Source organism: Carcharhinus amblyrhynchos, unplaced genomic scaffold, assembly GCF_965287045.1.
Source record: "Carcharhinus amblyrhynchos unplaced genomic scaffold, sCarAmb.v2.hapA chromosome_267, whole genome shotgun sequence".
NCBI lineage: Eukaryota > Metazoa > Chordata > Chondrichthyes > Carcharhiniformes > Carcharhinidae > Carcharhinus > Carcharhinus amblyrhynchos.
Genome location: NW_027650007.1, coordinates 36384 through 47764, shown reverse-complemented (window position 1 = coordinate 47764; position 11381 = coordinate 36384). Strand labels below are relative to the sequence as shown.

The window sequence follows — 11381 nt, the reverse complement described above, 5'->3', positions numbered from 1 at the left end:
TAGGAATTCATGTTCATCACATGTTCTGCAATCTCCCTGAAGGCAGACTGATCAAACTTACAATATATAAGGTAAGACATATTTCTAATTTTAAGAGAGAAACTGAAGTATGTACATGTACCCTAATGTAATTATAGCCTGCCCTTTAACTCTCTTCAGATAAATACTAGGGTCTAGATTTTCAGCATCTTATTCAGTGCCATTGATGGGAAAATAAAATGGCAGCTGGGGTGCAGATCCGGAGCTACCATCCCCATTTCTGGTGACAGCATTTTACCATTGCAGAAAAGGGCATGGATCGGGAACTCCACGCCCTGTGATGTGGAAATTTCTGGCACCATTGTGCAAATGGACATTTCGGAATTGCCTCAAATCCCAGCAAGGTGGCCACCTTTTGAAAAGCTTCCTAAATCACACCTGCAGAGTGGAGGCATGAACCATGGATGGGGATAGAAAGAGTGTAAAAGGTGAGTGAAAATGGTGTTGTCTCCTTTACATTTCATCAAGAAATGCTGCGACCTGTGCTTACTGAAGTGACTGATGACAGCACTGCGACTGGAAAAGGTGATTGCCAGGATGTTCTTCCTGACAAGTGGCAAGGTATCAAGTTACAAAACAACATTCCAAAAGTTGAAAAGTCTTCTGACACTTTAGGAAGATTATCTATTGCCCGATTTCCCAAACTGGGTTCAATGAAACCCTACGGTGATGTTGGATGTATCTGGGGGGGGAGGGGGTGGGGGGGGGTCTGCGGTAGGCCAGGCTAATGTATAAAATTTTAAAAAATGCTATGAAACTGATTGACCAATCAGAGACTGGTTTCTCCCTTTACTGGCTGCTGATAGGGTCACTAAAAAGTCAATGTAAGAAGTCTCACAACATCACATGATGAAGGAGCAGTGCTCCGAAAGCTCGTGATTCCAAATAAACCTGTTGGTCCTTAACCAGGTTTTGTCAGATTTCTTACTGTTCCCACCTGAGTCCAACACTGGCATCTCCACATCATAAAAAGTCAATGAGCAGCTAATGTAGGGAGAAGGCAGCCTCTGACTGGACAGGATGGAAACAATGGGAAAGTAGGTCCTTAAAGGGCCAGGTTAGGGTGAGAATGAGGAATAGAGCAGACAGTAGAGTAAGGTAAGCAGTGACCAAAGAGCTGTTGAGGAACAGCCATGGGGCAGGAAGGGATGTGGCAAATGGGTCAGGAGGGGAAACAGTGTCTGTGTGTGAGAGAGAGAGTGCAGGTTGGAAGAGGAAATAATGTGTGTGTCAGAGAGAGAGAGTTGATGAGCTTATGAAGAGTGTAATTTTTTCAAGTGCCTTTTCAAGTGATGTTTACTTATTTTAACAGATTTATGACCTTCTGAAGAGGATACTGGTTTTCAAATGCCTATTCAAATGATGTTTATTTTGACAGATTTATAGCTTTTCAATTACTTCCCAATTTTGTTATGAGACTTGTGAGCTATGGTTTTAAAGTAGATACAGTTTGGGGTATAAAGGCAGGGTAGTGGGTAAGGGGATGAGTAGATATGGGGCAATGAAGATGTAATAGATAAAGTGGGTTAACAGAGTAAAATGGCATAAGGGGTGAAGGGATGGTAAGGATTGCAGCTAAGAGGGTAAGGAAATTAAGAGGGTGAGACTTTGCACTGATCTGAACAATTGAGTTGATGTTTCTGGGACAAAATGCAGTTTGTTAATCAGTCTGCTTCAGCATTGGTCCACTCCATTTCAGACTCCAGGCAGTCCCAACGACCAGGAGGTGAAAATCCTATTTGCCGATACTGCCAGGACAGAAACGGAATCCAAAAGGCATTTGATTTTGTGCCACATCAAAGGTTACTAATCAGATGAAGAACTCAAGATGTAGATGGCATCATATAACCCTGAACAGAGGATTGGTTTGCTTATGGGAAGTAGACAATAGGTGTAACTGGATTGTTTTTGGGTTAGCAAGCTTTAAGTGCCAGGGAATCAGTGCTGTGGCCTCAACTATTTACAATTTACATGAAGGATTGAGATGAAGGGACTGAAAATGGTCGCTACATTTGCTGATGGCACAAAGATAGATAGAGAAGTAAATTGTGAGGAGGACATGAAAGGTGGGATTTTCCAGCCGTGCTTGCCCCAGGCTGGAAATTTGCAGTCAAGGTCATAGGACCTTTGCATGGTTCGCCCCTGCCCACTACGATTCTCGGGGCAGGTGGGACAGGAAAATTCTGCCAAAAGAGTCTACAAAGGGATTTAAATGAGTGGGCAGATGGAGCATAATGTGGGAAAATGTTAACTTGTCTACTCTGGCAGGAAGAATAGAAAAGAAGTATATTATTTAAATAGATAAAGATTACAAAACTCTGCGGTACAGAGGGATTTGGGAGTTTTGGTAAATGAATCACAGAAAGTTAGCATATGCAAATACAGCAAGTGATTAGGAAGGCAAATTGAATGTCACTATTTATCGCAAGGGAATGGAATATAAAAGGAAGGAAATTTTGGTATAGGGTGTTGGTGAGACTACATGTGAAGTGTTGCCTATCATTTTGATCCCCTTACTTGAGAAAAGGTAGCATTAGAAGCAGTTCAGAAAAGACTCACTCAGTTGATTCCTGACATGAAAGGATTATCTTACAAGGAAAGATTGGATGCCTGTATCCACTGGAATTTAGAAGAATTGAAGATGATCTTACTGAAACACATCTGATACTGAGAGAGAATGACAGAGTGGATGCTGAGAGGCTATTTTCTTTGCAGGAAAAATTAGAGCTTGAGGACACAGTTTTGAAATAAGGGAAGGCCCATTTAAGACGGAGTTGAGGAGAATATTTTTCGTTAAGAGGGTTGTTAGTTTGTGAAATTCTTTTCCTCAGGGAGTGGTGGATGCTGGGTCATTGGATATTTTTAAGGCTGAGTTAGATAGATTCTTGATTGACAAGGGCGTCAAAGGTAATGGGTAGACAGGAAGTCTTCATATGCATTGAATCTGACTTGAATTGAATCTTCAAATATGTAGGTATATGGGGGTAGGGCCTGTTTGGGAAAGTGGTCAGGTACAGACTTGATGGGCAGAATGGCCTCATTCTGTACTGTAGGGTTTCTATGATTCTATCTATTAGCGTACAGTGAGAAGTATTGTTTCTTGCGCACTATATAGACAAGCATACTGTTCAAAGAAAAGAAAAAGAGGAAGTGAGGAATGTAGTGTTATAGTCATAGCTAGGATGTAGAGAAAACATTGTTAGAGAGTTTAAAAGAGTTAGAATGAAGTTTTAGAAGCATAGGATGAGTGTAAAAGATAGAATTAGAAGGTATGCTTGCAGGAAGTCATCTCGCCCTGGCACCACCTTGGATCCAGGCGTCTGTGTGTAACATCATGGGAGACAGGCTTGCTATGGAATCATAGACAGGTTACAGCACAGGAGGCCTTTCAGCCAGTGCAATCTCCACTGGTTCCCTGCAGGAGCATTTCAGCTAGTCCCACTGCTTTGCTGTTTCCCCATAGACCTACAAGTTTGCTTACTGCACTCATTGTAAACACCAATGTAAACTTTTCAAATGGGAATCACAAAATTCAAATATGGACATTGTACACTTAAATGTAGTGATATCCTTTCATGCACGAGGTGCCACTGTGTTGGAATTCAACATTACAAAGAACAAAGACAAGTACAGCACAGGAATAGGCCCTTCAGCCTTCCAAGCCCATGCTGATCATGGTGCCCTGACTAAACTTAAAAAAAACCTTCTGCCCTTACTCAGTCTGTATTCCTCTTTTCCCTCCTTATTCATGTACCCATTCAGATGCCTCTTAAATGTTGCTAATGTACCTGCATCCAATGCCTCCTCTGGTAGCGCATTCCAGACATCCTTCACTCTCCAAGTGAAAATCTTTCCCAGCATGTCTCCCTTAAACTTTCCCCTTCTCACTTTGAACTATGCCTCTTGTAATTGAGGGAAAAAACCTCTGACTATCCATCCTGTCTATACCTCTCATAATTTTGTAGACCTCTATCAGGATCCCTTCAGTCTCTGATTTTCCAGTGAAAACAATCCTAGTTTATTCAACCTCTCTCATAGTCAACACTCTCAAGGCCAGGCAACATTTTGGTGAATCTTCTTTGCACTCTCTTCAAAGCTTCCACATCCTTCTGATAGTTAATTTCCTCACTGTGCTGTAACAAATTCCTGTCAGGCTATCAATGCTCAATCTCTTCCAGGTTCCTCTGCCTGGCTTAACATGTTTCATCTTCCCTTGGAATCAGTAAATAAGTACAAATATTAAAATTCTGTCCCACAGAACAAAAATATCAATAAATTAAATAAAAATCAAAAGTAGGAGGGGGTTCTCAGCCCCTGGTGGGGAACTGTAATGAAAACAAAAATGTGAAAGGAAACTTGATGAATTAAACCAAAATATCGTTCCCAGCGGTGATGATGCACCCCAGCCCCTGCAGTACCCAAGGGTCATGGAAGGAACCCTGCATTATATGTGAAGGGTAGACAGTCACCACAGAATGCCCATAACCTTTCTAATGGCCATAGCATATTTGTAATTATTCTGATCGGTGTCAATGGTTATGCCATTTCTGAGCTTATTTGACCCATTGTCACGCTGTACTCAATTAACTTACTGACCCATTAATGCCAAATAGCTACCATCCCAGATCACCTTCCCTTCCTAAGATCAGCTGCTCTCTGGACTCTCAATTCTCAATCATGGGCTCTGCTACAAGACCTGCTCTCTGCCATCCCAACTCATTCTCATTAATTGTTTTTTTTTCTTCAGTGGATTCAACTTTGTTTTTCAAAGCTCTTCCCCACCAGCTCTTCAGAATCATTGTGCTCCTGGTTGTCTTATTTTCTACCGGGTCACTCATTAAACTTTATCCCATGCCTTCTGCCCTTCAGAAACACTTGGTCAAAATGGAGCAAGTCAGCAACCCCCAAGTCAGCACTTCCTTTCCAGTGATTTCAGATCATTTTCCGTATTGTGCTGGAGATTTGAAAAATTAATTCTTGGAGTATGAGCATTGCAGGCAAGGCAAGTGTTTTGTTAGCCATCCTTTGTTGTCATTGAGTGGTGATGATGAATCTCCCCATTGAGTTGCGGCAGTCAATATGGTGAAGGATCTCCCACAGTGCTAAATTGGGAGTTTTGAGATTTGGATTCAATGGTGTTCGAGGAACAGTGATATCCTTCCAAGTCACAAGAGGGTATGATTTAGAGGGGAATTTCGTGGCACTGATATTCCCTTGCCATCCTGGATTAGGGCTTGGTGACCTATATTCTCAGAGCTTACACACAGCTTCTTAACATCACAGTTACGACCCCCAACCTCTTCCAGTCAGATCACACTAACGTAAAGAAAATGAAGTCAACAAAATTACAGATCAAAGAATCAGACACTAACATTCCTCATTGACTTATTTATATGTTTAATTAAACAATTGGTTTCTATGCTGTCAGTTTTCAAGAGTGGCACAATACTTGTAGAGACTTAATAATCCATATCACAGTCCTTGGATCTTGAAACTGGATGTTTGTCAGATCTGTACAAAATTTAGAAATTACATGAAATTCAGTCATTATTGTGGTCATTCTTAAGAAGTCTCAGAGAACAATTAAAGCAAATGCCTTCTTACAGCATTAAATAAGTGCGCAATATTCCTTAGATTCCTCAATAAACATTGTTTATTCTCTTAAGGTATATATATACCTTCACTCTATTCTTCAACTTTTTTCACTTTGCAGCTCCCAATTGTTCACATTTGAGGCAAGTTTTTAAAGGAAGTTAAAAAAAAGGTTGCCAATCCCTGTTCTCGATGGTGGAGTTTGTGTGTTTGGGAGTTACTGTGGTACATCCTGCAGTTAGAACACACTCTGTCAATAGTGGAGAAAATGGTTTAAGCTGATGGATTGGGTGTTGGTCAAATCCATTGCTTTCTCCTGGATGGGGCTGAGCTTTTTGAGTGTTGTTAGAGCTGCCCTGATCCAGGCAGGAAGGGAGTATTCCATTACACTCCTGATTTGTACCTTGTGGGCAGACGAAAGGCTTTAGGGGATGGGAAGGGTAGACAGTCACCACAGAATGCCCATAACCTTTCTAATGGCCATAGCATATTTGTAATTATTCCGATCAGTGTCAATGGTTATGCCATTTCTGAGTTATTTGACCCATTGTCATGCTGTACTCAATTAACTTACTGACCATTAATGCCAAGTATCTACCATTCCAGATCACCTTCCCTTCCTTTGACCAGCTGCTGGAATAGGGAGACCAAGCCTTAGCAGAATGCCTGCTTGACACCTACGGTTCACTGACAGCTTGATGATGAGGTTTGGGCCTTGTGCAGTTATGAACAGAGTTAAAAAGTGCTCCCGAGATGTCAGAGAGGGTACCAACCGACGGAGCTGTACAGAACGTCCGATCTTCAAACCTAGAAGCAACCTGTGACCATCTCAGCATCTCTGCCAAAGTTCAAACAAGTTCTAAATTTGTTGTTTTCCTCGCAATCTTCCAGTCCAAAGCTGAGCCCATACACTCTGTCTTGTTTTGCACTGCCTCTGCCAGATTGCCTGAACTTTCCTGTCATTTACAACTTAATGAGATAGATTAAGATTGTAACTGCCTAATTCTAACTTAAATGCTTTAAATTCATATGTATATTTTAAAAAATACGCTCATTCTGCAGCCTGGCCCAGGCTGGAATTAACTCTTTGTGTACTGAGGGAAATTGGGACAGAGTCAGAGAAATATTTCCTGTTGAAACTGCAAAGACTCAAGGGAAGTTGAGTTCTCTCATGCCTACTCTGTTGTATTATGTCAGTTGTATTAATTGGATTGAAAGATAGAGGCAGGTCAAACTTGAAAAAATAAGGGACAATGGTTCATCAGTGAGAAGCGTATAATCAACATCTTTCATACCAATTGTGTCAAGTTGCCACTCCCTCTTGAAGATAAAGAAGACAGCAGCAGACTGTTGCCTTTGATCACTTTCGGCATGTATAGTCTTTGAAGGCACAAAGGTTTGACATCTCATCCCACCTCTGGCAGTGTAGCATCCCTTCAGTACTGCAATGAAGTGCCAGCCCTCAGTGTCAGAATGGGATAAATTGCAATTAAGATGGGGAAAGGGCTAAGTTTGTAGAAGGCAGTGCTTACAGAGTTGACGAGGAGGGAGGGAGGGAGGGGGAACAAGGAAGGGAATGGGTGCTGCTGACATGAGTGACCAGGGGAGCCTGGCCTTTGGGGTACTCCTGCACTTCCATGGTCACCAGGCTCATGGGTCCATCGAAACCCCCACACAAACAGGCCCACCAATCCCACTGCACCCATGACCCTGCCAGGTCCCACAAACCCACGGACCCATCAGATTCCACGCACTCACTGGACTACCAGATCCCTTCTACATCTCCATGCCTAATATATGACACCCCCCAAACCCACACCCCATCCTGCATTGCTTCAACCCTCTTGCTCTCATCCATTCAGACGTGTGGGACGCCCGAACTTCTTGCCTGCCATGTAAAACACAGGATAACCGCACAAATTCTGGGATAATACAGGACAGTTGTTCATCCTGGGTGGAGGCTTGGGAAATGATCTTTGCTAGCTGATTATACAGAATTACACATGGACATACATAAGAAAGAGGTAAACAAGAACAATAGCAGACATAATATTATGTATCCATACAGCACCTAGACTTCAGCCAGTACAGTGAATGAAGGTAAAGGTGCCAACAATCAGGTAAAGGGAGTCAGAGGACATAGAAGAGGAGGATTGCAGGGATTGCAAACATAGGGTTAGGGAACTTGGAACTCATGGAAGAAACTGAGTATGAGGGATTTATTGGCTGCTCCCCATTGGGTACATTTGGAAAATATATCTTAAATCCTGCTGCCCTGAATAAAATGTTAAATTAGGCCTCCGGCTCCTCTCTCAGTCCACTGCTATTGTCTGCTCTCGATCTGCCTCACAACCCAGCCATTTATCTAAGTTAATAATTTTACATTACTCCCTATCTTAAAGAAAAGTAAAGTGTAACCTTACCATCAATAAATACCTCCTCGTCAACTCTGTAAGCACTGCCCTCTACAAACTTAGCCCTTTCCCCATCTTAATTGCAATTTATCCCATTCTGACACTGAGGGCTGGCACTTCATTGCAGTACTGAAGGGATGCTACACTGCCAGAGGTGGGATGAGATGTCAAACCTTTGTGCCTTCAAAGACTATACATGCCGAAAGTGATCAAAGGCAACAGTCTGTTGCTGTCTTCTTTATCTTCAAGAGGGAGTGGCAACTTGACACAATTGGTATGAAAGATGTTGATTATACCTTTGTCACTGATGAACCATTGTGCAGAAATTTACCTACCCTTATACAGGAATTCATGCAGGAGTTTACTACATTTAGACAGTCCCGCTTCAAGGGGAACTGTATTTGGAATCGAAAGCCATCTTCAGTTAGATCCTCACCAGATTCAAAGATCGTTTCTCTAACCAGTGGAAGACACTTATCTTGAGTCTAAGCAAATATCAGGTCAAATTTGGTTAATACCCTCAACACATATCTGTGGACCGTGTCAGGGCTATTCTCTCTAAGTGGTTTGTAAATCGTGTTGTTATCACTCTGTCCTCCCATGGCAAAATTCAAAGAGCTTCTCTTGGTGTCCTGGTCAACATTTAGACCTCAACCAATATTTAAAGCAGATGATCAGGTCATTTATTTCATTGTTGTTTGTGAGTGTTTGCGGTGTGTAAATTGGCTAACATGTTTCCCAACTTTACAACAATAGTTTCACATTCCAAAGTATTTAGCTGGCTGTAAAGAACTTTACAACATCCTTATATCTCTAGGCACTACATAAATGTGAGCGTGTTCCTCTTTTACACAAACTTACCATGAGCAAAGCCAAGAGACATTCACTGGAACATTAAAAGTCGGTTTATATCTAAAATAATGCATGACCTGTACATTTTATGATCAATTATCAATTATAATCATGCATTTCAAAGAGAGACAGCAGGACACATATACAACTGTGTGACACTTGTACTTATTAAGTATGAGTGTATCCTGACAGGTTGACTGAGTATAAAAGTTTTGTGCGCACACAGGTTTACTGTATGGGTTCCACCTGATTGACATCTTTTAAAAGAAAGAAAGATTTGATAACCTTTGCTAATTCCCTGTACCTCATTCCGTAAAGGTAGGGGGCTAGTGCCTTCGGTGCCATCATTATTATATTAGACATGGTCTGAGTTACGAAAATGGTCATTTTGAACTTTACCATGCCACAATTATATAAAATCCTTTCCACTACCATCAGTAACATTGAACAGCAGTAAAAAGCAAAGACAACAGAGTGCATTAGAAAGGTGAGTCTTGCCCTAGAGGAAAAGCCGCTCCAGATGCCAGAGTTCCTCGTCTTCCAATACAACATAAAATAACAGCTCAGCAGCAAACACACACACGACAGCAGCAGGGCAATGAGGAAGCCGTAAAAGAGTTGGGTGAGGACTGCACCATATGGGACTATCAAGAAAATGTAGTCCATCTCACAGAATGTTAGCTTGCAAAGTGGAGACTGCTGGGTGATCAGCATTACTACAGTAATGATGAACTGTGGAAAAGCAACTACAATCCATATCAAGATGACCAGCCTGACAGCCCTGGAGGGAGGGAATAGTGTGATATAATGCAGAGGCCAGTTAATAGCTAAGTATGTATCTATTACCATGGTTGTAATTGTAATTAATCCACAACAGCTTGTAGTCGTTAGGGTAAAAAGCAACAATTCGCATACCAACTTGGGGGATTGCAGCTGGCAAATGTTACAAAGCTGGATGCAGAAATTTAGCACCAAATAAATTAAGTCGCTGATCAATGTGTTGCTGAGCAGCAGGTATCTGGATTCTTGGCAGAGGCTGCTGCTGGTAAAAATGGCTAGTAGAATCAGCGGACTGGCTATCAAAGATGCAAGGAAGCAGATGGCTCCAGGGATGATGATAAGCCTGGTTCGGCTCTGTAACAAAGAATGAGTCCATTGCAAGTATATTTCATCAATTGTGCTGGAGGCATATGTGGAGTTTGGGAACTCTGTTGATGAACCATTGGTGTGGAAATAAAAAGTGCACTCAGCATCGAGTAGAGTCATCCTTCTTCAAGATTCAATTGTCTTCTTTATCCTCGAGAGAAAGGGAAAGTGATCCTAAATAATTGCAATTTCTTCATTTCATTTCCAAATTTCATTAAGTTCCAATATTTGTCGTGGATGGACCTCTTACACCATATTGCACATATTTCCACAGGGGACATACATTTATAGTCCAAAACGCCTTACTGTGAGATAGTTTCTTTCATCTCTGCACAGTGTACCTTTTCGTGTAACTGCACTCAAAATCCAGATTGCCAATGTCCTGTACAAACTTCCACTCTGAATGTAGCAGCATGGGAGCCCCATAACTTGTACAAGCTCAATCAGCTCCAGAACATTCCTGTCTACCTCTTCCTGAAATCTCAGGGCAAATGTACCTCTGCAAATTATTGCAGTTGATATATTTTAACACGCTGTGCATATGAGAGGGAACAGATGGACTAGTCATACAAAGGCAAACATCGAGCTGTTGTTAAAGCACACATTCCACTTTCCCTAATGTTTTCCTAACAACAACCAGCTAACCATTTGTTTGACAAAAACATTTATATATTACCTGCTAATTTAACTGATTATTTATTTTTCTGAGAATATCTAAAAATATCTCTAAGTTCTCTAGTAATTATGTCTTGTTTTTCCCATACTTAAAGCAATCAACCAAAGGAAGACTTGAGTTCCTGGAGTCCATTTGCATACTCAAACCTCACTCAGAGAAAGGCAAATCGAAGCTTAGCAGTTACAATGAGCAATGTCAATGGGCAAGTCCTTCATGCCTTCCAATGAATTCTCCTTTTTACAAATCTTGCTGAAGTGCTTACCAATCTTTACTATGAGAGTTAACCTTTGGCAAAATAACGGACTGTGGAACATCAGCCCGACATGCTGAGTTTTCCCTTTACACTTAAGTTTTCCAGTGTGCTGCTTCAGAATTACTGATGAAATACTGAATTTCCTCATGCTGCTACAATTCCATCACTGTAATTTTCCCAGAATGCCATTGATTTCTGGCAAAATGACAGCAATGGACCTGGAACAGCTCTGAGTAATTTTTCGGGATGATGACCTAACAGTCCCTGCCATCCATTGTACAGATGTGGTGAACTATGCCTGATATAACTCTATCCTTATACTTACAAGACCAGCAGTGCATTCCTATCTTTATCATGATTCTCTCATTGAGCAGAAGGGAAGCCCTGATTTTATTGTTTCAAAAGATTG

At 41.5% G+C, this 11381-nt stretch overlaps 1 protein-coding gene across 1 annotated transcript; it reads right to left on the bottom strand.

Annotated features, from left to right (window-relative positions):
• Nucleotides 1-9125: 9125 nt before the first annotated feature.
• On the bottom strand, nt 9126-10163 carry LOC145338956 (putative G-protein coupled receptor 148). Its single transcript, XM_080183364.1, has one exon. It carries the CDS (start codon nt 10161-10163, stop codon nt 9126-9128), a length of 1038 nt encoding a protein of 345 aa, XP_080039490.1.
• Between the last annotated feature and the right edge of the window lie 1218 nt (nt 10164-11381).